The sequence below is a fragment of the Bombus huntii genome, chromosome 11, assembly GCF_024542735.1.
Source record: "Bombus huntii isolate Logan2020A chromosome 11, iyBomHunt1.1, whole genome shotgun sequence".
Classification (NCBI taxonomy): domain Eukaryota; kingdom Metazoa; phylum Arthropoda; class Insecta; order Hymenoptera; family Apidae; genus Bombus; species Bombus huntii.
Window position 1 is genome coordinate 3,811,128 of NC_066248.1, and position 27,191 is coordinate 3,838,318.

A 27,191-nucleotide genomic window follows, 5' to 3' on the forward strand; every position below is an offset into this window, starting at 1 on the left:
AATTAATGTAGATCACATACTTATGGCAGTGGTTACAATATTAATAATATACATATATATAAATAACAGTGTTAATACATTGTATTGCACCTTTTACATTCTACTTAAGTTCTGAATGGCACTTTTTTATTCTTTCGAACGTTTAAATCCGAAAAGATAATGATAATTGATATAAGTACACGGAAAAATATAATAGTCCTCACTATTGTACGTCTTAGTAAGAGAAATTTAGATGATTAATAAATTATTATCTGCTGATTGATATTACAGTGTCAAGGAAAAAATGATAGAAAATAATTATCGAATAATTTACAATTATACTTCAGTCTTGCCAATAGAGATTTGATAATTTGATTTACTTGAAACAAATGGGTCCAACTGTAAAACCAAACGCTTGATGCGGCAATCCATAATCGACTGGGTAAAAATCCACCAATGGTAACTGTTGAAGCTTTTTACTGTAAACCAAGAACACTGTATCTCCTTTGCTTTTACGCATTTTACAATTGTCCGTAACGATCTGTGGCTTGATACCGGTATATGAAAATTCATCCTCGTTAGCACCAAGCAGTCGTAAAGATGAATTATAATTAAAATTCAAAACATTGTACCAAGCAACGCTATTAATACAGGTATAAGTGAAATTTTGATAAGCTTCTTGGCTCAATAAACGCAGAAAATTTAATTGCACTACCCCAATAGCTTCGTATGTAATCTATAACATAACATACGATGGATAAGAGATTTTTATATTTTATATTTCAATATGTCATACAGGACTTCTCGTTAGATGAATGTAAACTCACTTTAAATCCTCCGCGCAAATTCGAGTACCAATCCGTTTTATTATTTTCTTTCCTCCATGGTATATTGGGCATTTGACTCGTGTGAATATCAGGGTATACGCAAGTTTCGCCCATATTCGTCATATTGCAATAAACATATACAGAGTCGTCAGCCATTCCTAAATTTGGATCGATCCAGTACCAACCTGTTTTGGTAACCGTTATTTCGTAAGTTTTCAAACAACTGACAAAATCAGTAACCTCCGAACGAAGCAAATAGAATTACTGACCATCGTGAAAATGAGGATGGCCGTAAAATAAATCCTTGCAAGTCCTTACAGGATTTTCTCTGCTTCCAATCGGTTTGCGTATTCGATCCAATTCTTGTCTCATGGCGTATATAGAACTGTACATGTCCAAGAATTTTGGGCCAAATTCCTCTTCGATTTGATCATCCTTGTCCAACGTTTCTGAATCTTTCTCTTTCTCGTCTTCCGCGCTGCGAATAATAGTATCATCATCAGTAGTAGTACATTTACAGACATGAAAGTCAAACATACAATGCCTAAAAGGTCTTACGTATTTGTCGAAATATCGCGCTTCCTTCGAAGAATTTGTTCTCTCGTGAATAACAACTCCGGAGGAATCATAGGTTGCTCTGCAGGTGGTCCAGGAGGACCTGGAGGTCCCGGAGGGCCCAGTTCGCCTTTTGGTCCATCGTTTCCAGCATTACCTTTGGGTCCTATTGCTCCTTCTATTCCTGGAAGTCCTGGAGGTCCATCGTTTCCTTTGAAACCCAATAAACCTGGTGGCCCTTGGTTACCCTTGGGTCCTTCGAGTCCTAGAGCACCTCGTGGTCCTTGTTCTCCCTTCTCACCCTGTTCTCCTTTGACCCCAACGTGTCCCAATTCACCTCGATGCCCTTTGATTCCTCGTTTACCTCTGTCACCCTTTGGACCTTTTGGTCCAACCGGTCCAACTTTTCCTGGAGCACCAACAGCTCCTGACATCCCTGGTGGACCATTTTCTCCAGCAAGTCCTGGCAATCCTCTTACACCTGGCAAACCTGATGGTCCTGGAAGACCCTGAGATCCTATGGAACCTGGAGGTCCCTGCGCCCCAGGCGGCCCCATGTCTCCTTTTTCACCAGGTAAACCTGGACTACCTTGCACTCCCGCTGGACCTTCGGATCCCTAAATAATAAATTAATTTTCATTACTAATTCAATACTGTTATTTGTTTAAAACAAATCCTTAAGATTTATCATTGTCAAGACTATAATAATGTATACTCGTTTTCCAGCAAGGCCAGGTAATCCTTCCTTTCCCGGGGGTCCAATCTCTCCTGGTGCGCCAGGATCTCCTGGTTTTCCATCTTCACCATTCTTACCAGGTTCCCCTTTTGGGCCGACTAAACCTGGTTCTCCTGGAGGTCCAGGGAAACCAGGTGGTCCTGCATTACCTTTTGGTCCTTCCGGACCATTTATACCACGACTTCCAGGCGGTCCTGGAGGTCCACTCTTACCTTCTTCTCCCTTTGGTCCTGGAGGGCCTCTTTCGCCCTACGATACACGTTTCGTTAAGTTATAATAACGTAAAATTTATTTCCATAAATTTTTATTGAAATAATTATAGTATCATTCCTTACTTGTTTTCCTTCTGGACCTATTAAACCTGGAAGTCCTACCGCTCCAGATTCTCCTTTTGCTCCTTGACGACCTTCTACTCCCGGAGGACCTTGTAAACCTTCAGACCCTTTAGGGCCCCTTGGACCTTGTTCACCTGGATTTCCTGCCGGTCCTACAGGACCAACTATGCCAGTATCCCCCACTTCTCCTTTTAATCCTGATGGGCCAGGCAATCCTTGTGGCCCTACGGGACCAGGAGGACCTGATGCACCAACGGGACCATCTTCGCCTTTTGGTCCTCGCCTCCCGATTTCTCCAGGTGGTCCCTTTTCTCCTGGTAAGCCGATAGCACCAGGTTCACCTCGAAGTCCTTGTGCGCCAGGTGCTCCTGGAGGTCCCTGTGAAAAGTAAATCATAATTTACATTTTACTATTATGCTGTCGTATGATTACGATTACATTACGCTTACTGTTTCCGCTTGAGATCCTTTAAAGCCTTTTTCACCAGGTGGTCCAATATCTCCTTTGTCTCCATCTTCTCCTGGCACTCCAACAGGGCCAGGAGCTCCTGGTAAACCACGTTGCCCTGGTAAACCATCTCGCCCGGTAGGACCGACTGGTCCAGGCTCGCCCTGATAAGAATATGTATTATTTAATATGATTCATAATTTCGGTATCGCTTTATTATCATTTTAGTCATTTATTTTTATACTTGTATGTTATTATTACCCTGTCGCCTTTCAATCCGACTGGACCAGGTGGTCCTTTAGGTCCTTGCTTTCCTTGAGGTCCAGATTCGCCATCTTTCCCAGATTCTCCTTGAGCACCTTTATCGCCTGATGGACCTTGCGGCCCAGGTGGTCCTATCTCTCCTTTTGCACCTGGCATTCCCTGTTTTATAGAGAAGAGTTCAATTAATGAAAACACGTTACCTTGGAAACTTTAGTTATTATATTATTAGAAAGACAGACAAATACAAACCGGTAAACCATTTGCACCCCGTTCACCAGGAAATCCTGGTAGACCACCAGGACCTGGTGAACCTTCTTTTCCTTGTAAACCAGGTGGTCCTTGTGGTCCTTCTTTGCCTTGCTCTCCTGGGGAACCTGATTCTCCGGGAGCTCCTGGATTTCCTGGACTTCCAGGTTCTCCTGGTTGTCCAGGTTCACCAGCTGGACCTTGCGGTCCGATAACACCAGGCGCACCTGGTGGACCTGGCGGCCCAGAATCACCCACTGGTCCACGTTCACCAGAAGGTCCAGGGATTCCATCTTTACCATTGAGACCAGCTTGCCCAGGAGATCCCACAAATCCACGAGGTCCCTCGACTCCTGGCGTACCAGATTCTCCTTGTAATCCCGGAGGGCCTGGCTGGCCAGTATCACCTTTCGGTCCTGGCAATCCTTCGGCACCTCTTCTTCCACGAGCACCTCTAAATCCCTTTGTAAAAGATATTCTATTAATTCTTTTATGTGACAATATCATCGCTAATATTATTATGTATTTCCTTACGTACCCTAGGTCCTGGTTCACCACGTTCTCCTGACGCGCCATTGTTACCCTAAAATAACGAAATGATAAATCTCATTGTATTAAATTTTACTTGATAGGCTCCTTTTACCCTTTCTCCTTTATCTCCACTAGGGCCTTCTCTTCCTGGTTGACCTTTATCACCTTTTTCACCAACATTTCCAGGATATCCAACAAAACCTGGAGGACCAGTTTTACCTTTTTCACCAGGTAGTCCAACTAAACCGGTTTCACCACGTGGCCCTTCGAAACCTTTTGGTCCTTCTAAACCTTCCAATCCAGGAATTCCTTGTGGACCTGATAATCCAGGTTCTCCCTTCGCGCCAATGTCACCTTTCTCTCCTTCTGGACCTCTCTCTCCCTTTTCTCCGCGTTCACCAGGCGATCCACGTTTGCCTTCGTCGCCTTTCATGCCACGGACTCCCGGGAAGCCTATCGGACCTTGCGGTCCTTGAGGCCCTTGTTCACCTTTCATCCCAGGAACGCCTGGATTTCCCGGATGACCAGGAGATCCGTCTGCTCCCGACAGGCCAGGAATTCCAGGCTTCCCTTGTGGACCCTGTTAAAATTGTTAAATAACTTCGTAGAAGATTTAATAAAAAGCAAATACTTTTTAAAAAAATTGTATCTAAGTAATTTACCACTAGACCAGTTGGACCCAAAAGACCTTGAGGTCCGGGTGGTCCTACAGGTCCAATTGGACCCGGAGAACCTGGCACACCTGGAGGGCCCGGTGGACCAGTATTGCCTTTTGCTCCTGGTGGACCTTCGCTTCCAGGAATACCTGGATTCCCTGGTAATCCAGGGAAACCTCGTGGGCCTATGAATCCTCTAGGTCCCTAAAGTAATTTCAAAAGTACGATCTTCCGTTTTTATATGAATACAAGTATATTGTTGTATAATATTTTCGTTATTCACCATTTCACCCGGTAAGCCTGGTAAACCTGGAGGACCATCATCACCCTGCATTCCTTCATGACCTGGTAAACCTTGTTCACCGGTGGCACCTACAAATCCTCGTTCGCCTTTATCTCCTGGTAATCCAGGCAGTCCAGGCACACCCTGTTCTCCTTTCATTCCTGGTGGTCCACTTAAACCTCTTTCTCCGTCTCTCCCAGGTCGACCACGTCTACCCTCCCTGCCAGTATTTCCAGGAATACCTGTATGAATTTATTAAATGTTCCAATATTTGTTTTGTCCAAATTATGCTGTTATAACATTTAAATATCCAACTTAACAAATTAATGGAACTTCGGGACTGTATACAGAAAAGAATTTATAAAACTGACCTCTTTCGCCACGAGGTCCAGATTCGCCAACTTCTCCAGGTTCTCCCTTCTGACCTTGAGGTCCAGGTGGTCCTTCGGGCCCAGCAATACCTGTAAGACCCATAGGACCTTCGGCACCTCTCATAGCCAACATATGCTGTGAAAGCATTTGTCTCAGAGCTTCCGCTTGAGTATCCGGTCCTTTCTCGTTTCCTTGCTGGTTAAGTGCTGGAATTATGAACACGTTTCCCGGTGGGCCAGCCGTGCCTTGCAAACCTGCTAACCCATCTCTTCCTGGTTCTCCTTTTTTACCAGGTGGCCCGGGCACCCCTGGTGGCCCCGGAAATCCCCGTGGCCCAGGCGAACCCCTACTACTATAATAAGCTGGATTGTAATACGATCCTTCCAACGATTCCGAATATTTCAAACCTCCTTGAACTTCTCTAGATAAATTGTCGGAAGTTTTAGAAATTTCTGGCGTTGTCGTTTGATAGCGATCTACTTCGACTGAATCGATGTTGTTGAAAACCTACATAAACATTTATTTAATAAATGATAAAACATTATTTATATTCCTTTAACCAATATTTTTCTCAAGTTCAATATGTTATGTTTTTAAGCAAATGAAGAACACGTTTTATTGTCTATTATTATAACGATTAACTCACGGCACTTTGATTGTGAAGGAACGTCTCCACAGTTGGTCTTGTTGCATATGTTGCATTCACTGGCCTATAAGCTAACTTGTAGTTGTCGCTGTCTTCGGTATCCTCGTTCCCTTCTTCACTCCCGTTCTCATAATCATCCTCCGTTCCTTTTACAAGATTTTCATCCTGCTCATTATACGAAGCATTTGGTCCAGATCTCTCAGATGTTCTGCCATAACTTCGAGGCGGGTGCAGATTGTCGTAATTCGTTTCATAATACGATCCAGCGGTTGAGAAGGGTTTAACCGGAGAACTAGAACTTGGGTCTGTCTGACCGTCGCCAATATTTGTACCCTCGTAATAAGTAGACGAGGTTGTACGCACGACGGAATTATAATTCCGCATATTCGAACGATCACTTTGTCTCGATTGACTTCTACAATTTGGCGCGAAAATCGTGCAAATTTCGTAAGCTGCGTCTGGTATCGGTGCAATCTTCAACATTTCCAGACCACCCTATGAATAATTCGAAATAAACGAACAAACCGTTAAACTGAATTCCGTCTTAGATTTCGTGTAGAATTAAACTCGTATGTTGTAATCAAGCACAATTAATTTGAATATTCTCCACTGACCATATACATGTTACCATCGACGATCTGTTGGCCGATAATTATGATGCCGCTGACGCTAATCGTTTCGTCAAGATTTCTACTTAATTCTTTGGAAATTTGTTGAGTACAATCGAAAATTAGCGTGACAGTATCGCCTTTGATGCTGATTCCTAGACGGTGCCATTTTCCATCGGATATATCAATACCAAACGAAATTGGTTTATCCTCATCATCCGGAGTTGTACTGTAGTAAAGAGTGACATCATTGCCCAATGATAGTACCAACTGTTCCTCACCACTGTCGCTGTAGATCGCAAACAACGTGGCAGCCGAGGATCCTAATTTTGTGATCGTTAAATTGTATCGGTTATTATCTTATCTATGTGATTATAATCTATGATCCGTAAAAGTACGATCAGGATAAATGTAAATCAATTAAAGAGAGTACTAACCGATTTTTGGCTTCGCGACGACTAAAATGGAAAAATCACGCGGTATACCAGTCGGAAACAAAGTGTTCGTATTGATCGTCAGTAGCGCGCTTTCCGTAATGTCATATGCTATTGTATCATTTCTGTGGCAACGATTTTCGGTTACGATCACTCCAACGGGCTCTTGGTGTATTCCCGTACCATCCATCAGGTCTACGATATTCTTTTCTGAAATTGTGAAATACCGTGATTCGCGTTCACTTTAAATGATTACTAACATATGCCTAAATAACATCAAAACTATGATTTTTCTAGAATTTCTTATTTAACAAAGTTCTTGCATACACAATTCTAGACATGTTTTCATAAAAAAGATATTTTGAAAATGTTTCTATAAATAAAATTTACGTATACTTTCTTCAATGTTAAAGTTTTCAGCGATCAGAATATCGTCGAAAACATACTTGCATCGCAATAAAATTTCACATAGATACATTTCATAGATAGATATAGCGATAGCATATATATATAGCATATGTAATTCCTTAACTAGCAATGAACCTGTTTTAGCCGAAACTTATGATTTTACAAGGAAAGGGAAAGATGCGATTAAATAAGCATAATAGTACGATGACGGCACGACGAACAACCCAATAACCCCTAGAAACCCAATAACCCCTGATCTCGAAAGACGTAACTCATCGCGTTTAAACCAGTTTCATTAACAAGTCCTCTTTTCCTGAGTGGAACACGCAGTTTTGCATGCTACGAACAGTGGCTCAATTAATGCAATAGAGATCACTTAAAAAGACATTCACTAGCAAATGGACTTGCTATTACATAGTTCACAGAATGATTATTTCAACTCGTGTACTTGTACATATCACACGGTGATCATTTAACCTATATAACTGGAATCTTATATTTTAAAGAATTATTTCTTTTTAGATATACATACTCATTCAGGTTTGTTCGATATAGATATTATTACAAATTACGAAATGCAGACATACGATCATAAAATCTGCTTTGAAATAGCGTATTCATTTTGGCCTGTCGTTTTACTGTTCTAAATCGTATACTTATTCGTCAGGACACAAAGTCAAACTGATTGTTAAGTTAGTCAAATTGTGATTTAAAAGGAATTGTTGCACATTTACCCATGTCTTGCAAGATAATATCGGCTAGCACCGGATACAGTGCTAATGTTACGAGAAGACAAAATGCCCAAGAAACGGAGTGGATATTGCGAGGCAGTCGCAGTGTTCTCCATTGCTGTTTCACGTGGTCCCGCCGCATGCTACCCTTTCTTCGTCAAATCATGTTTTTCACAGGGAACTTTTTCTGATACCAATCACTGTAAAAAGAACGCGCACTATCGGTAAAGCCACTAACGAACCGATCGGATGTGAAGTCGAGAAAGCCCGAGAAATTTATCTGAATATAATCGTTGTCACAATGCAGTCGCCCTTCCCCACGCGTTTCCTCTTCTTCTACTTCGATCCCTCCTTTCTAATATTCTATCTCCCCGCTTCTCTTTCACGTAAACGCCGATGCAACGATCCACATGCATTCCACACATGTGTATTTTAATTACAATCCCGCGTTTCTTCTGTTGACACTGATTCAGATAACACGTGGCACATCGAAAATGTGGTGCATTATGATCTACCCAGGGTAGGAATCTTTTCATCATCGAAATTTTTCTTATGAGAATACAAGCGAAATTCTATCTTGAATGTCGTACTGTTACATTATATATACTTGCAAAAGTTCGTTCGAGAAAAAAAAAAGAAATTGTTCCGCCAACGAATGTGGTCATCGTTTAACTATGAAACTTTCAATTAATTACTTCCTCGATACTTTTGATTAACTACTTCCCGACTTAAGTTACTTTATAAGAGTTCTCTATTCGGACCGAATGGAAATCAATATTTATCACGTCAAAGAGTATTAGTCGCAACGCATTTGAACGAGTAAAAGGTAATTTTTTTTTACGTGATGTACAAGTATATTTGTTCATTGATAGATTGATTCATCTATTTTTAATCTTTCGAAAATAATCGTATTGGTCACTGATCGAACCTAATGTGCTAATTAATATAATGTATTAATCAATAATATAAGCTAAGAATATTTTGGGAAATAATTATTTTAAATTATGATATTTCTGTCAGTTTATCACACTGCTAAAAATTAATTGATCTATAAATAAATTCGTTCAAATTATTTGTGCAGCAATTAATACCATATATGTACTTATAGGATACTACAACTTTTATATTATAATATAAGGCCAATTACTATCTTAAACATTTAATTAATTCTATCGATAAATTACCGATGATATGTACTATCTGTTAAGAACTTGAAAGCAGATATATATACATACATATACTTTACTAAGAAAATTAATAATTCAAATAATTATTTTTATTTATTTTATATTTCGTATACCTCTTCGCTTTTAAAGAAAATTATTAATACATATAATGTATTCGTTGCATATAGTTTAAATACGAATATTAATGTACTTCGCTGTTCTATTTAAATATTCAAATATGTATTCTTGATATGCACATATCTGTAGTAAGTCAAGCAATACTGTTGCAGTTAGCGCCTAGTTGTACAGTGGCGTTGTAATTATATGCATCAGTTGTTCACATAACCTTATAAATAGGTTATATACAACGTTCCTTAGATAAATCTAATATACAATGCCAAAGAAACAAAAAGTGAAAATTTACAATACGAAGAAAAAACCATTTCCTGAAACAAAAATAATTACTAATCTACAATCTAAATATGATACTGTAAGTTCTAATTTCTTTTTTCAAGTCTGTAAAATTTATAAGATTTTATAAGATTTATATGTTTACAGATCGATGAAACGAAAATAACAAAATTTACAGATCTTCCACTCTCACCGAAAACTTTAAAGGGTCTGACAGAAAATAATTATATTGCAATGACAGATATTCAAAGACAAAGTATTGGATTAGCATTGCGTGGAAATGATATATTAGGAGCAGCAAAAACTGGCAGTGGGAAAACTTTGGCATTTCTTATTCCAGTAAGAGATTTTATTAAATTTATGTAGTACTTTAATAAAGAAATTTGTAACAAAAATTTATAATAAAGGTCTTAAATTGTTTAAGGTCTTAGAGATATTATATTGCAAACAATGGACAAGATTAGATGGACTTGGTGCACTTGTTATTACACCAACCAGAGAACTTGCTTATCAAATATATGAAACACTAAGAAAAGTTGGTCGACATCATGATATTTCTGCTGGTCTTATCATTGGTGGAAAAGATCTAAAATTTGAAAAAAGACGTATGGATCAATGCAATATTGTTATATGTACTCCTGGTCGTTTGTTACAACATATGGATGAAAATCCACTATTTGATTGTATAAATATGCAGGTAAATAGATACAGGAATATAAGTGGATCATTTGATGTGAAAATGTTAATTAGCTTAATCAGCATTAAACAGATAAATAATAATTAAATAATAACAATGTATTTTTATTTATATATATCTTTTATCTATCACAATTGTAGGTACTGGTATTAGATGAAGCTGATAGATGTTTAGATATGGGTTTTGAGCAAACCATGAATTCTATTATTGAGAATCTACCTCCAAAACGGCAAACCCTTTTATTTTCTGCAACACAAACAAAGTATGCATATTAAAAAAGAAGTAAAATATAATCATTCTTTATACTTATTAGATTATGTTTATTTAATTTTTTAACAGGTCCGTAAGAGACTTGGCCAGATTGAGTTTGAAAGATCCTATGTATGTGTCTGTCCATGAACATGCTACACATACCACACCTGAAGCACTTGAACAAAGTTATGTTGTTTGCGCTTTAGAAGACAAAGTTTCAATGTTGTGGTCATTCATACGTAATCATTTAAAACAAAAAATTATTGTTTTTTTCTCCAGTTGTAAACAGGTATAGCAATATTTGTTATAATTTATTTCAACTAAATATGAAGAATAATGTTATGGTATCTATTATCTTTAAGGTAAAATATATATTCGAAGTACTTTGTCGATTGAGACCTGGTATAAGTTTGTTAGCACTTTATGGTACCTTACATCAACTTAGAAGAATGGAAATTTACGAAACTTTTTGTAAAAAACAATCTGCAGTTTTGTTTGCAACTGATATTGCTGCTCGTGGGTTAGGTAAGGAAAAAGAATGATTCTTCACGTGGTTCTAAATTAGCCTGAATATCGCTATTTATAATCTAGATAAATTTTAGATTTCCCTGCTGTGGATTGGGTTGTACAAATGGACTGTCCTGAAGATGTAAATGCTTATATACATCGTGCTGGTAGAACAGCTAGATTTCAACAAAATGGTGAATGCTTGTTGGTTTTATTACCATCTGAAGAAAAAATGATTGAAAAACTTAAAGAACGCAAAATTCCAATATCCATGATACAGTGAGTTAAAAGTCTTTCTTAAATAAATAATTAAACAACTCATAATGTTTATATATTCAAAATATATATATATATAGAATTAACCCAAATAAATTGCAATCTCCACAACGTAAAATAGAAGCACTATTAGCAAGAGATGTTTTGTTAAAAGAAAGTGCTCAAAGAGGATTTGTATCATATATAAAATCAGTCTTCTTAATGAAAGATAAAGAAGTCTTTAATGTTCGTGCATTAAATACCGATTTATTTGCAAGGTATAGTATATATATAAATACACGTAATAATAATTTTAATGACATAAGCAACTTTTGATTTATTGTTTTGCAATTAATTTGTTTGTTTTAGATCTCTAGGTTTAGCCATACCTCCAAGAATTCGATTCCTTCAAAGAATGGAACAAAAACGACAACCATCTGATAAAAATAGTGAAAAAATGAAACAATTTACTGCTAATGATAAATTAAACTGCAATGTAGATGAGCAAATAAGTGACTATAAAGAAAATAAAGAAGAAAAAGAAATTAGATCTCCGACAATAAGTCCAAATAACTTTGCACTTGGTATAAAAATAAATGTTAAAATTTATCAAATTATGTATTTTTTTTTATATGAATATATTTATTTTCTTATACAGATGATAGCGATGATGATGATATATTAACTGTGAAACGAAAAAATATAAACCTTGATGATATACCAATTGAAATCAATGATAAACAGGACGAAAATGTAAACAAAAAGAAAGCCGTTACAAAAGCCGCAATAGCTAAAAAAATTCTTCGAAAAAAAATAGTACCAAATAAAAAAATTACTTTTGATGATAGGGGAGAGGTTTGATTCATTTTTTCTTGCTTTTTCCATTAATTATAAATATAAATCTCTCAAATGTGCAATCATAACATATTTCACTTTACAGGAATTACTAAATCCCTCTAAAGATAAAGTTTCTGAATTAGCTAGACAATATGAAAATGAAGAAGGTTCTGGAATTAATATAGAAATAGCTAAACAGATATTACACGAAGAAGATAAATTTGATAAGCAACGCTTTAGGGAAAAAATAAAAGAAAAACATAGAGAAGAAAAAAGGAAACTAAAAGCTAGCAAGAAGAAAATAAATGATAAAAATGATGAAGATGATCGAGATGAAACTGAGAATACTATAAACGACTATGCTAGTGAGGAAGCAGACAGTGATTTAGATTTATCCTGGTTACCAGATCCAGATAAAATTTATGGCAAACAGCAAGAAAATTATGAAGAAATTATGAATGTTCCAGAAACACAGGAAAGTGAAGAAAGCAGCATACATAGGTTTGCATTTTAACACCTTGTATTAAATCATTATGTCTACAAAAATATATTTGTTTTATTTTTAATATTAATTTTATATTTGGTACACATATTTTTTTATCATTTACAGATCATCTAAAAGAAAACTCATAACACAAGATGAATATAAAAAGAAAAAGAAGAAACAAAGAACGTGTCATGAAATAGATAATACAGATTTAAAAGTAGATGAGGAATTAGCATTACAACTTCTACAAAATTGAATTATTATATCAGGATTTTCACTGATCAAGATTTTAATAATTTTTATATATTCTATAATACAATATTGTTAATACTAAATATTTTTCACTATCTAAACATTTTGTAAATGAAATAAACTAAATTAAGTCCTCGGATATATTGTACTCTAAATCATTTGTTCAGTGAATTATCATTAGCATAAAATTATTAAAGTCATGTATAAATATTACATAATTACAAGAAAATATTTTTATTTACATCTGAAATATTTTCAGATGTAAATAAAAAAATTTACATCTCAAACACGTTTTATAAGAATAATTACAATATTTAATTTCTATTGATATTAGTACTTATAGCATATATTTTACAAATTTTGAATATTAATAATTCAGTATATTACAATGTCTTTATATTACATGAAATATCACTATAATACAGATATCAAATTTGTCATTTTACTTAAAAATTGTTATAATTTTGTGCGATTTACACAATTGTATAGAATTCCTTTTAAGTAGAGAATACATTTACTACTGTCAACTGCAATGATATTTTAACATTATACCAAACACAATGAATATTCTTTCTAAAAAGCAAAATTAAATATATATGGTTCTACATTATTACGAGGGTGAGTCAAAAAGTAAGTTGCATTCGTCTATAACTTTTTGTGTATTAAAAATATCTTGAGGAAACTTGGCAGCGAAGTGACAACATTTCTCAATACTTGTGTTCTAAGGTTATATTGATATTTTCGACATAACGATTGCCTTTCATTTGTTATCAATCGTGAAACATATCGCGTTCGTCGAATCGGACATTCACACTCGGCACGATCCACGAAGATATACTAGAAAAATTCAAGTGAAACGTATAGCAACTTCCGTACAGTCTAGACCCAGACCTTTCCCCTTATGACTTCGATGTCTTCAGGCTAATAAAAAAAGATGTTCCAAAGTGATACGGCTCTGATGAAAAAGGTCGAAGTGCGACGTGAAAATGGTTATCGCAAGTTGAAAGACAATTCTTCAACGATGCAATAGAAGAACTGGTATCGTGATATGATAAGTGTCTCAATAAATATTGGGATTATGTAAAAAAGTAGTACTTAGATTCTATTTTCAAATAAATACTAATCAAATAAAAACTAATTTCAAATACTGAATACTTCATTTTTTTAATACAAATACTACTTACTTTTTAACTCTCCCTCTCATATTAAGTTTAGCAAGATACACTGTATCAGTCTTAATCAGATGCTGTTTTAATATATTTCATTATAGCATCAACAACTTCTCTACTGGTAGCTTGTCCACCAAGATCACGAGTATGTATACCTTGGTTAATAGTTCTATTGATAGCATTTTGAATTAACGTAGCATGATGCTTATGTCCAAGATGACGTAACATATCAACAGCAGCATTTAACATTGCAATAGGATTGGCAATATTTTTCCCAGCAATGCCTGTACCAGTATTACGAGTACCTGGTTCAAACACTGTATAATGGTCACCATAATTTTTACCTGATAATAATCCAGCACCACCTAATAAACCACATACTACATTTGATACAATTGCCCCATATAAATTGGTTGTTAACACTATATCAAACTGATGTGGATTGGAGACCAATTGCATACAAGTATTATCAATAATCATATCATTATGAGTAATATCTGGATAATCTTTTGCAACTCTTTTTGATGTTTCTAAAAACAACCCATCAGAAAGCTTCATTATATTTGCCTTATGAACTGTGGTAACTTTTTTTCTTCCATTTCGCTTAGCGTATTCAAATGCATATCTTGCAACACGTTCAGAATTAGTAGTTGTAATAACCTTCATACTTTCCACAACACCCTGTACACTTTCATGCTCTAACATAGCATATTCCCCCTCTGTATTTTGTCTCACAATAACAATATCAATATTTTTATGCCGTGAATTTACCCCAGGATATGATACACAATGTAAGACATTTACATAAAGATCTAACTCATTTCGAAGAGCAACATTTCGGGAAAGTACACCAGCTTCTGTACTACGAGTTTCAATGTTCCCTTTTAGTGCTACACCATTTCTACGAATTGATGTAATAGCATAATGTAAATCAATATTGTCATCTGCATTTGGATCAATATCTACATCTTCAAAATCTACTGGTACACCTGCATAACTGAAAACCTATAAAAAATATATAAAATGATTATATAAGACTTTCTGCTTTAACATATTGTTTAAAAATTTAACAGGACATTTAATGTAATAATTTAAAGAATATAGAAGTAATGACATATACCTAAAAGATCATTTTTTACTAAAGGTATATACAAATTTTGTCGTACCTCTTTTACATAGGTCATCAACTCTGGACCAATTCCAGCACCAGGCAAAACAGTAACTGTGTGTCGTCCTCCATAGTGAGCTTTTGGTATAGGCATTACCTTTTTAATAGATGGAGTTTTATGTTGTATTTCAAATGCAGAGAGTGAAGCACATCTATGAATTTGAGATACAACAGTTTTTGGACGTAAATACTTAATAACTGATCGGGCAGCCATTTTGAGTATTATTCTGCGAATTAATTATAAAATATAATTAAATTTTAATATTAATTATTTAATATCAATAAACTACATGGTTTGATCACATACTATTACTTTACAAATTCTATTTTAACAATACCTTGAAAGTCCTTGCCAACAATGCCAACAATGCCAACTCCAAATTCCAAACTTCCAACGCCGTTTAATCCATAACTTTTATAAAGAGTGGAAGATCAATATTAAAATTTTAAATAATAGTGCCATCTACAAAAATAATCTTTAATACCATGCACAGTACAAACTTTATATAACGTTAAATATTTTTTAATACTATTCTGTATATAATGCGTCATGTTATAACATTATATATTATAATTTTTATAAAAGATTTAAAATATTAATTATTTGGCTAAATTATTTGTTAGAAAAATTAATTTTAGAAATGATTGCAGTACATCAGCAAACTTCAATATTTTCAATATTAAACAAAATATTTATTGTATTGCAAATCAAAAAGTTTCATATTTTGTTTTACTAACAACTTTTATATAAAAATTACCAAACAAGTGATATTCTTTAAGAAAAGTTTAATGTATAATGAATTTAACGTTTAACACTTCAACAAAAACCATTATTTATAGTAAAAATGTATTATATTTTAATGCCATTTTTGTAATAATTATGATGTTTTGCGTTTTAAATTAATAGATACTTATAAAGAAATGTCAATGACATAAAATATTTTTTTACCTCAATGAACAATAAATTTGTAAAATCATTTGCGAATGATATGTTGGTCACACTGTCATTTTTCGCGGCAACGCGGTAATAAGACGCTAAAGCGCCAGAAAGCCCGCCGCATCATTCGTAGTTGCATCTTTGCTCAATTTGTATCTATTCTCTAAGTAAGTATCATAATTAAAAATAGTGGCCAGACAGTTATAGATGTAATCATAATTAATATTAATATTAGTTTATATTATTCATTAGCGATTAGCTTTTACCGTAAGTTCACAAGAAAAATCTTTGATTGCTTCCCGGCTGTCGTACCGCCATTTTGCATCATGGTCGTTTTTCTTAGCATCTTTGAACCTTTTTCTTACAAAATTGTTGAATATATTGTTATTTTATACTGAAATAATTTTTCCAAAGTTATTTTTTGTATGAATTTATTATTTATATACAACGAATTATTTTGGCTATGACTGTATATTCAATGTCAATACTTTTTTTTAGTTATATGGTGTATAATTTTTATTTCAATATCCTTTGTTATATATAAAATATATTTGCAGTATTAAAACAGAATGAGCAAAGGGAAGGAATCATCCCCTGGAGAAAGCGCAGGAGGAGAGGAATTCAGCGTTGAAAAAGTTTTAGATAGGAGAGTGGTTAAAGGAAAAGTATGTGATTTTGAATATATATTATACATATATATTTCTTGTATATTCGTTAAGATTACTGTTTGTTAACTACATATTGTTAGGTTGAATATTTTCTAAAATGGAAAGGATATTCCAATGAAGAAAATACATGGGAACCAGAAGAAAATCTTGATTGTCCAGATCTAATTGCACAATTTGAAGAACAACGCAAAAAGAAAGAAGCAGCTGCCACTGGTAAACGGCATGAAGATAAAGAACAAAAGAAACGAAAAAGTTCATCAGGTGGTCCTGTACTTACTCATACTAAGAAAAAAATGACTGAAGATAAGAAACCTGAAGGTAAAATTTATTTTTAGCTCCTTAAACAATATATTTAAATAATATACATATAACATGTTTTTAATTACTTCGCTTTAATTGCACATAGGTTTTGACAGAAATTTGGAACCTGAACGAATTATTGGTGCAACAGATTCAAGTGGAGAATTGATGTTTTTAATGAAATGGAAAGGAACAGATGATGCAGATTTAGTTCCTGCTCGAATTGCCAATGAGAAATGTCCGCAAATTGTGATAAAGTTTTATGAAGAACGATTGACATGGCATAGCCCTGCTCATGACGAAGAAAGTTCAGTAAAAGCTGATGCAGAGTAGCGTTCAGCCTTCCGATATACATATACAGCACGCTTTAGAATATGTCGTATATAAAAAATAGCGTGTACAAAATGAAAAATATGAAGATTTATTGATCATTGCACAGTCATACTATAAATTTTAATGTTTTTTTTACGATTATTGATAACTTAAAAATTAAGAGATAGGCCATCCTTATTATGTTATTGTTAGTCAAAATATAATTACTCTTAAACTTAAAAACAGGAAATATACTTCCATAAAATCTATACTCGCAACTTCTTTTGCAACTGTTACATTTTTGTATAAGGATCAATAAAAAGTTTATTTTTCATTGTTAATTTAAATGTAAAGTTTAGTATGTCCAATGTAAATTAGAACAGTATGTATTTCGAATGTAACGTGTTTTTCTATGTAATTTTTCCTCTGATTGCTTAATTTGCAATTAACTTTTAAGTAGATGAGCGTGATTATACGATAGTTGCGGTTGTTGCTAAAGAAGTTGAAAGCTTGATTATTTTTATTCAAATACAACGTGACAGTGTACAGTAAGTACAGAAATATGAATGAAAATAATCTTTTAATTTGTAAAAACCTTTTTGATGATAATGAAATACTTTTACATAAGATAATAGTGTTATTATAGTGGAAGTATCGAATATTTCTGTCAAAAAAAAAAAAAAAATAAATCTTTTTACTGTTTTTGTAAATTAATCTTTTACATAATGCATCAAATTGAAAATATGTTAACTGTCTATTAACGATTTAAATGATCTTTTTTACAACATTCAGTATCAACAATGTAATGTAGATTAATGTTTTTGTGTCTAGTAATTATGAAAGTAAAGTAAAAAATTGTTTTAGTATATAGGTATATGTGTAGTTCCTTAATTTGTATAACGTATCAATTAAAGCATCCATTTTTTGTAATTTATAAATGCTTTAAATCTTTAATACGTTTGTTACTATTGAAAGATTGTTAACGTATAACATACACAATTTTTCTGGTGGCAGCGAACACGGCAAGAAATGCATGCTATATAAAAGCTTTTAAAATATATTTATTTTATAATTAATGTTTAACCCTTTTTACATTTCTTTTAAAAATTTTGGAACCTTTCCGTTTATTTCTATTTAAAGAATTTCTGAGTTTCTGATGTCGTTTAATCTCCCAATCTATTTGTTTCGAACTTGCACCATCCAAAGTATTAAATGCATTTGTGCCACCAGTTTTACCTTTTTGTTTACTATGTTCTTCTAACATTTCTGCAAATTTTTCCGCTGATACAAATATGTTGCTATCAATTCCTTTTGGATTTTTATTTTGCTTCTTTGATTGAATACTATCATCCAAAGCTTCATCAATATCTTCATCAAACTCCAAATCACTAGCATCATCGTCATCTAGATCAATATCACTTAAATTCTGTAATTCATCATCAGTATTATCATTATCTATATTTTCTTCTAACTCATGTATATCGTGAGAATTATTACTATCTTCACTTTTATTATCATCAAAATATTCATCTTCTTCCTGAATATCTACAAATATAATAAATGTTTATTTTTAGTTTTCATATAATATGAAATATCTTAAAAATAATTTCTAGATTAAGTAAATTACAAAAAATAGATACATACCTTTCTTCTTTCTTCCACTTTGAATATCAGCTGCAATATCTAAATCTCCAAAGTCTTTATTATCTGTTAATCTGTCTAACATGTTGTCAAATTCTTCGCTATTAACACTCTCTATATCATCATCTTCAACTTTAAGTTCGTGTTTACATTCTTTTTTCTTTTTTAAATATCGGTATAAATATAATTCATCAACTGGAATGCGTTCTTCTCTTTCATTGAGATATGACATACTATCAATTGGAACACATCTAATACCTTTAGGTGTATACCCTGCACGTTGTGCTAAAGGGTCATTCCTTCTCTGCACTTTTTTATCTTCTAACTTTTTTGGATTTTTAAAAACATAACGATCTAGAAAACGCATTAAGGATAAATCTTCTAACGGGTCTCCTGTGTAATCGATTGGTTTCCCTATAATTATAAAAATTATATGTTACAATTTTAATATGTTAAATTGATTTTATATACAAGTAATACATGTGAAAATAATTATACTGTGAAGTACCTTCAAGAATAGTATTTGCAAATAATGCAACACTTGGATGATAATGCTTAGATAATGTTATGAACTCTGTATTTAGACCTCTAGTTATTCCAGCATAAAGGGGATTGCGACAAAAGGGGTCATATTCCTTATGTGAATCGAAATCAATTTTTATGTTATTTCCTGTTTTATTTTCAGAATTAATTTCCTTATCAATATTGTGTTCAGATATAACATTCGTTAATAAAATGGAGTCTTCTAATTTGGATCTATCATCAGAAGGATAAGAGATATTTTTATTTTCTGGACTTAATGAACTATCTTTAGATTCAAGATCTTCATTTTCAATTTTGATAAAATCTCGAGGTTTTAATAATAAAGTTTTTAATTCCTTATTTGTCTGTAAAACTTTGGATATCACATATAAAGTAGCACATGCCATATTTGCAGGAAAATATAATATGATTTGTAAAGTTCTTTTGACAAAAGCATATGAACGTTGTTTGTTACGATCATTTTTGAGAACTCTGAATAATAGATTAAGAAACAGTGCACGTTTGTTTGCCACCCCAATTTGTGGATCTAATAATTTCCGATAAAAGGTTGAATAAAATCTGTTTGATTGGGCTTCATCTTTACCTGTAATCTACAGGAACAAAAAAAGAAATAAAAACGTTGAACCTCTTATAATTAATATATTATAATTTACATACTTACCTGATATAATAAGTTAAGTGCATTTAAAGAAACATTAAAAGATCCAATATGTACAACTTTGTATACAGAGTCTATATAATCATTCAATATATTTGAATCCATGTTTGCAAATGGATATGCTCTATTTACACCAGCTAAAATTGCTCCCATCATTCTAGAATCTGGCTCTCCTTTTTTTAAACAAGCTTTAAAAAAGGCAAAATAAACTTCAATGAGTGTAGAAGCAAGCTTTTCATCCTTCTTAGTTAGAAGAAATTGCGTCAATAAGCATATTGCATAGTATTGAGCACGTTGTGCTACATTTTTTCTAAATAATAATTTTTGAACTTCTCGTAATACAACAAGTTTCATGTTGGGATGTTCATATAATAACTTATTTAGACAAAATATAACTTTAGATCCTATTTTACCACTTGGATCTCCTATTTTGTTAACAATCAATTCTAATAACTTATGTTCTTGTTCAACATTTCCTATTAATAAATCTTTCATTGTTGATATTGCTATATCACGATTTGCATCCACGGTATCAGATGCAATAGTAGCTAAAGACATTACAAAATGTTCATACTGTTCATGTAATTGATCTTCAAAATACCAATGAGCCATTAGTTTTTTTCTTGATAAACCTAATTTAATAAGTGCATCTCCAGAACTAAATTTGTCAAGTTCATCTAAATTTTGTTCCTCGAATTTCAGTAATTTAAATTTAGGATGAAGTAGATCTGATAAAAACAGATCTTTTAAAGATTTTATCACCATATTGCATTGATTATGTTTTGCAACTCGTACTTGATTTATAAGCTTTGTAAGTCGAGTTAAATTGTATTTTGGATTGTCTTGCACTAATACGATAGCAGCTGCTACTTTATCTGAGGTTGTACCCTGTGTTAATGCTGTTCTTAACCATACTGTTTCTGAATCAGTACATTTTGATTCTTTTAATTGGTAAACAGAAGTTTCTGCATCTAAATATCTTTTTGCTTCATTTTTTAAATTCGATATTTCTATTTCAGATTTTGAATGTTTACATGGTTCCTCTTCTTTAGGATATTCTTCATACCACTTAGCACTCTTTGTGTTCACTTCTTTAAGTCCCTTTTTCATCTTATTACAGATGAAAATTCAAGTATTTACGTAAAAATATATTTAGAAATATTAAATGAACAATATATACTTTGTTGGGGAATATTCTTGTCTCGTGGTTAACCTCAATATGATATGAGTATATTAATTTTAATCTTAGTTAGGTTATATTTTCACGATAATAAAGAATATTTACTACACAAATATCAATTAATGTTATTTTAGAGAACCAAAAATTGTTAACTTTTTTACAATCTTGTAGTTTACGACATGTAGAATCAGAAAGTATAAGGGGCAAGAAATCCACTAATTCGAAAGTTTTGACTATAGCTACAGTCATACACGTGTATATAAATAGGTCTCGACAATAACGTACAAGTCCCACGACTTAAACTTTGATTATTATTGTTGTTATTGATGTTATTATTTTGATGTATTTTAATTCCCTTACTAGTATTCCCTCGCAGTATTTTAATTTCCTCACATAACGGCACCATATGAAATTTCCAAAAGTACACGTTACTGATGGTATTAAAATTAAAATGATGATCCCCCTCTATAGAATCCTTCATTGTCACATTTATGTTTAAGACCGTACCTTTGGATTCATGCGAATGATTTTGTAACATTATTAGTCACAGTTAATAAGCAATTCTTCTACCATTAAAATACCATGAAACGTAACGTTAAAAATGATTTCATATACTCTTTAACATACATTCCCATTCCCTACAATAAATTTATATTTTAAAATTTATATTTTTTACGAAATGAAAATTTACAATAAAAGATGTGGAGGAAACTTATTCATTAATATAATTTAATACATTAATATAACGTTAATAGCTTATGTAAAAGGTTTATTTATATATTTTAAAGCTGTACAAAGAAGACTCTTTAACACATACTTTTATAAATGCTTATATAAAAATAACAATTCATTTTTACTTCATATATCAAGCAGTTTGCATACTTTTTCTTTTTTTTGCTTTATTACCACTTGATATACTTTTCCTCTTTTGCGAAGAATTAGAACTAGTCTGTCCAATTTGAGAATTTCCATTCTCAAAGAGTGATACATCTTTATCTGGTTGGTCATTAAAAACAAAAGAACTGAAGTTAAAAGGTTCAAAACTTTCAGACGTTACTTTTTGACGCAACATCCGAGCTTCCTTTTTCAATAATTGTTTATCTCTCTGTTTACTTTTATTTCTTTGCTTCTTTTTGAATTCGTGCCTCTGTGATGTAGAAATATCTGAATCGCTTTTTATACTTCCATTTTCTTGTGTATTATTAAACTGCTCTACATTATTTGTAGCATTTTTGATCTCCCCATTTACTATAGCATTTTGTTTATTTTTAGCTTTTTTCTGTGACCTAAGATAATAAAACGAATGTTATTATTTAATTTTATATAACAATAAAATTAACGTTATACTTTTGTCAATTAGTATACTTACATATTCACTGGAATTCCAATCTGCACTGCTAATCTATTGTATGCTACTTTCGTATCTTTCGCAAGTGATACGTGAGCTCTATATGTTGTGAGTATATTCCCAATGTCGTTCCAATTCCATGCTTGTTTTAAATGATGCATGTAGATGCTTCGCAATAATGTTAACAGAAGAAAAATATATCTTTGTCTGACCTCTTTCCCTATTGCAGTGCCATTAGATGTAACAACTTGTTCATTTTCAATTTTGTGCATATTAATTATTTCTTGAAGTGTAGCCATAGTACAGCTACATAATGTTTTTTCCAGTTTCATTCTTACATCAGAATGTCTGGTATCTAAATGTACTAATCGACTATTACTATAAAAAACTATTAAAAACTCCAAAGCATACCCTCTACGAAAAGACCTTACAGTACTATCAAACGCAAAGTCAACCTATAAAAATAAATATTAAAATTATTTATTATTTAAAACTTAATTAATCTACTAAAATAAAAACCAAAAATTTACCAGTAAAGGAGCTAATTCCCAATTACCCTCCCATTGTAACTGTAATACGCTTCTAAATAATAGAGGGGATAGTATACAATCCCTTTTTTTAAAAAAAACTGTTAAATTTTCCTGATAAATTTTAATTATTGTATCTGTAGATACAATAGCTTGCTGGGCACATCTTACAAGGAATGTACAGCACTCAGCAATTTTATCACTAATTTCGTGATAAATTGATGTGGTTCTTTCTCCTTTCTCTATTAAAGCCTTAAAACGTACAATTTTTTTTTCTAATTATATGTTGATATAAAGTATAATTTCAAGTAAGTTGATATGAAGTATTATATAATTACCTTTAATATTACTATTAATAATTCTTCGTCAACATTTTCTGTATCTTTAAATTTTTTTACCATTGATAATATTTTTAAACAAGATCGAACTCGATTATAAAGAGGTTTTTGATACGGATCTTTTATGCAATATTCTAATAAGGTAAAGAGAGGAAGTAACATATCAAGTACAATTGCCATTGATGGGGCACATTCTAAATAAGTTTCTAGTAAATCTATGACTCGAATTCTGAAATGGGTTAAAGCTTGGGCTGACTTTTCTTGTTTTTTGGATCGCGATTGACGATTTTCTCGAAGAATTCTAAATGCTGCTGCTAATGATTCATCTAATCGTTTTCCTTCTTCCTCGCCGATGTTATCTACATTTATATCATCATCATCCATTTGAACAGAAACATCACCTAATGCTTGACTTACTGCCATTCGTAATCTATCAGTTAATGTCTCATCTTCATTTTCACTCATTGATTCTTCATTTGAATCAGAGTCATTATCCGACGAAGTCTCCATTTCATCATTAGTATTTTCTCCATCACTTTTATTATCCTCTTCACTGTCAGAATCCGATTCTACATCTGATGAAATTTCTTCTTCATTATCATAACTATTTCTTGTTACAAGTGGTCCTTTCTCATTTGTTACATCTAATACCTAGAAATAGAAAATTCGAAATATAAGAGTCACTAATTTTTTAACTACATTTATAACATTTACATACTGCTAATATTTGATGTATAGCTGTTGGCGTCACATAGGAACAAATATGTGGGAACACACATCCCACTAATGATCGTAACAAATGGCTATTTTTAGAATAAAAAGACAATAACAAATCAACAACTACTTCTACCCACTCTGGCTCATCATTTAGCTTTTTATTACTACCAGTTTTATGCTTTCTAGTCTGTTTTAATACTCTTTCATAACAACTTTGTAGTTCATCAATAGCCATAATTGCCATTTGTGGGTCTGAGAATAATTGTAAACCCATGTGTAAATTCATTGTATGAAATACTGGTACAGCTTCTATCTTTTTCGAATTATTTTCTAAATTTTTTATTGAATGTATAACTTTCTCCCACGAATTTTTTACTTCATTCGTTAGTGGATTCCTTAATTTCAATGTTTGCTCTTTCAAATTAATATTCACAAAATGAATTAATTCACTTAATATACTTCGTAGATCATTCAACCTTGGTAATTTATGATCTAGTGCACGATAAAATGTTTCCTTAAATTGAGCTATAAACAAAAAGGGTACAATTTACAGAAACAAGGAAAAATATATGCGTATATTATAATATTAAATATATAAATAATATTTACGAGCTAGATCTATCCCAACATTAGGCACTTCACATAATCCATAAGTAAATAAAAACTTCAACTGATCTAATCTCCATTCTCTATCCATAAGCGTTTTAGGATGTCCTATTAATCTAGTAAAACATAATAAATAAATTAGATATATTCAGAAATATACGTAAATTACTGCACCAAAGATAAAACATATTAGATGCCACCTCTCGAAATATCAAATACCTTGTTAATAAATGAGCAGCATAAATTCTTTCAGCATTTGTCCAAAAAGATTCTGCTTGGACATTTGATTTATCCCTAGATATTGTATTTTCAATTATACCTCTGTATATTTTTGATACTTTCTTTATACCATCTAAGTTCAAATTTCCAGTAAGCATTTGAATTATTTTTGTACCTGTTTTTTTTTCGATCATTAAATCACCTGGATACAATATTAATTTCTTTAATACAGCAATTTGTATTTTTAGTTTAGTATCATCACTGTTTGTAGCTGATATTAACAAATTTAAGACTTCTTTAAATCCAAGAAGTACTTCATCTTTGTTATGATTTTTAGATCCAGAACATTTTTTTAACATATGCTGCACATAGTTTGGTGACAATAATGACGGAAGTATAGATTTATCTACGATATTTGACAATATCAATTTCAGGATTTGTATAACTAAATATTCATCAGTTTTAGATGGCTTTGCAAATTTCTGATCTATACGAGTCCAAAAATCGATAATGAGTTCAGTTGATTTTAAATTCTCACAAAATAATTTGAATACTGGATGATGACATGATATAATTCTGGATAAGCCCTAAGCATTAATAATGCATTAATTAATATACCTTTTACAAATAATGTGCATAAATCAAATTATAGATTATACTTACCATTAGTAGTTTTACTATATCATTCATGGATTCTTTAGTAACAATATGTTCTGTACCAAAATGTGTTTTTGAAAATTTATCATTTACAAGTGATGGACATTTATTCTTTATTACTAACAAAACATAAAATGAATCTAATGTTTGTTCTGCCCATGGCTTGCCAAATTCTTTTTCAATAATTGGCCAAATTGATCTTTTAATACAATTAGTATCAACTTGATTCACAAATTCAACAAGAAATGAAACAGAAACAAATGATAAATAACTACGTTGTTTGCCTGCACTGATAAGATTTTGAATAGTTTGTAATTGTATTGCACTAGAGCTTTTTGAGAGTATTTTAGACCTTATTAATGCTCCATATCCCAATATGCGTCCCATATAAATGTCACCATTTTCCTGAAATGATATAGTTGATACTAAATACAAAATACTTACTATGATAAAATAAAACAAATTGATTTTCTTACACTTTTGCTATTGCTGTTTACTGGTTGTAATTCATTGTCTACTATAGATAAAAAGTTTTCTATAGACGTATCAGGATTCATTGTTAGAAAGCCTGTTAAAGTCGTATAAAAACCTATACGTGAACTCGTTTTTGAAGAGCCTAGGCTTCGAATAAGCCTTTTCATAGCATATTTAAATTCTTGACTATCATTGTGTTCCTAAGACATTATATTTATAAATAATTTATCGATTAAAACACTGATTATTTTTCATCCTATACAAAAACGATTTATTTTAAGGTTATCTTTAAATAAACACTTACTGAATTTTTTTGAATTAAATATTTTAATAAGGCAATCCCTCCATGTATTCTTTCTGATTCTACTTCATTTATAAGTTTAGTAAAACAATCAAGCATTTTACAATCTACTTTACTTATATCTTCCATTTCGAAGTTATTTGAACCAACCTCTGCCACGTGCATAGTCTCGTCTGCCATCTTGCTTTAGTTCAACTAGAACTATGTTAATCTAATAAGTACCTAGATGAGAAAAATATCAAAACAGTCGAACAAATTAATATTTTAACAATCTTGCAATAATCGTTATTTAAATGAAACACATAATGAATAGAATATGAAATTAAAAATTTACGTTTCATTTTTTAATTACATAGACTGTCAATCGTTTTCGTTAAAAATTTCGTACCTTTCTAAAACTGTCGAATTGCTATAAATAAAATTTTTTAGTAATATTATGCAACTAAACTACATAAATAAATTATTTTCTAAAAAGGACTTATCATAATCTAATAGTCGACAAATTC

General features: G+C 32.4%; 6 protein-coding genes across 8 annotated transcripts; 2 read left to right on the forward strand and 4 right to left on the reverse strand.

Moving 5' to 3' along the window:
• Nucleotides 1-63: 63 nt before the first annotated feature.
• Nucleotides 64-8,514, reverse strand: LOC126870857 (collagen alpha-1(I) chain-like). Its single transcript, XM_050628938.1, has 18 exons — nt 8,062-8,514; nt 6,923-7,129; nt 6,492-6,808; nt 5,878-6,372; nt 5,231-5,738; nt 4,860-5,101; nt 4,583-4,780; nt 4,033-4,500; nt 3,928-3,972; nt 3,393-3,851; nt 3,141-3,302; nt 2,882-3,043; nt 2,433-2,810; nt 2,077-2,346; nt 1,365-1,978; nt 1,076-1,284; nt 807-991; nt 64-715 (listed from the first exon to the last, which is right to left on the reverse strand). The coding sequence occupies exons 1-18, from the start codon at nt 8,198-8,200 to the stop codon at nt 356-358; spliced, it is 5,418 nt and encodes a 1,805-aa protein (XP_050484895.1). The 5' UTR covers nt 8,201-8,514; the 3' UTR covers nt 64-355.
• LOC126870868 (probable ATP-dependent RNA helicase DDX10) lies at nt 6,839-13,063 on the forward strand. Of its 2 annotated transcripts, XM_050628970.1 has the most exons (14): nt 6,839-6,986; nt 8,532-8,884; nt 9,515-9,714; nt 9,783-9,974; nt 10,060-10,332; nt 10,473-10,594; nt 10,672-10,873; nt 10,947-11,109; nt 11,187-11,370; nt 11,448-11,624; nt 11,716-11,930; nt 12,005-12,201; nt 12,287-12,684; nt 12,794-13,063. In XM_050628970.1, exons 3-14 carry the CDS (start codon nt 9,619-9,621, stop codon nt 12,924-12,926), a joined length of 2,352 nt encoding a protein of 783 aa, XP_050484927.1. In that variant the 5' UTR covers nt 6,839-6,986; nt 8,532-8,884; nt 9,515-9,618; the 3' UTR covers nt 12,927-13,063. The 2 variants fall into 2 exon arrangements, with proteins under 2 accessions (XP_050484927.1, XP_050484929.1); XM_050628972.1 differs by lacking the exons at nt 6,839-6,986; nt 8,532-8,884 and having other exon boundaries at nt 9,571-9,714; nt 9,814-9,974.
• A 1,043-nt stretch (nt 13,064-14,106) lies between these two features.
• On the reverse strand, nt 14,107-15,748 carry LOC126870879 (isocitrate dehydrogenase [NAD] subunit gamma, mitochondrial). Of its 2 annotated transcripts, none has more exons than XM_050629008.1 (3): nt 15,598-15,748; nt 15,258-15,486; nt 14,107-15,096 (listed from the first exon to the last, which is right to left on the reverse strand). In XM_050629008.1, exons 2-3 carry the CDS (start codon nt 15,471-15,473, stop codon nt 14,158-14,160), a joined length of 1,155 nt encoding a protein of 384 aa, XP_050484965.1. In that variant the 5' UTR covers nt 15,474-15,486; nt 15,598-15,748; the 3' UTR covers nt 14,107-14,157. The 2 variants fall into 2 exon arrangements, with proteins under 2 accessions (XP_050484965.1, XP_050484966.1); XM_050629009.1 differs by having other exon boundaries at nt 15,567-15,721.
• Nucleotides 15,749-16,236: 488 nt separating this feature from the next.
• On the forward strand, nt 16,237-18,559 carry LOC126870887 (chromobox protein homolog 1-like). The gene is made up of 4 exons (XM_050629034.1): nt 16,237-16,363; nt 16,754-16,861; nt 16,945-17,182; nt 17,271-18,559. Exons 2-4 carry the CDS (start codon nt 16,766-16,768, stop codon nt 17,495-17,497), a joined length of 561 nt encoding a protein of 186 aa, XP_050484991.1. The 5' UTR covers nt 16,237-16,363; nt 16,754-16,765; the 3' UTR covers nt 17,498-18,559.
• LOC126870866 (CCAAT/enhancer-binding protein zeta) lies at nt 18,520-21,978 on the reverse strand. Its single transcript, XM_050628967.1, has 4 exons — nt 20,322-21,978; nt 19,626-20,250; nt 19,121-19,531; nt 18,520-19,021 (listed from the first exon to the last, which is right to left on the reverse strand). Exons 1-4 carry the CDS (start codon nt 21,426-21,428, stop codon nt 18,549-18,551), a joined length of 2,616 nt encoding a protein of 871 aa, XP_050484924.1. The 5' UTR covers nt 21,429-21,978; the 3' UTR covers nt 18,520-18,548.
• A 272-nt stretch (nt 21,979-22,250) lies between these two features.
• LOC126870861 (myb-binding protein 1A) lies at nt 22,251-26,997 on the reverse strand. Its single transcript, XM_050628946.1, has 10 exons — nt 26,689-26,997; nt 26,387-26,584; nt 25,917-26,315; nt 25,254-25,840; nt 25,038-25,150; nt 24,430-24,953; nt 23,712-24,362; nt 23,377-23,625; nt 22,868-23,301; nt 22,251-22,784 (listed from the first exon to the last, which is right to left on the reverse strand). The coding sequence occupies exons 1-10, from the start codon at nt 26,863-26,865 to the stop codon at nt 22,364-22,366; spliced, it is 3,753 nt and encodes a 1,250-aa protein (XP_050484903.1). The 5' UTR covers nt 26,866-26,997; the 3' UTR covers nt 22,251-22,363.
• Nucleotides 26,998-27,191: the final 194 nt, after the last annotated feature.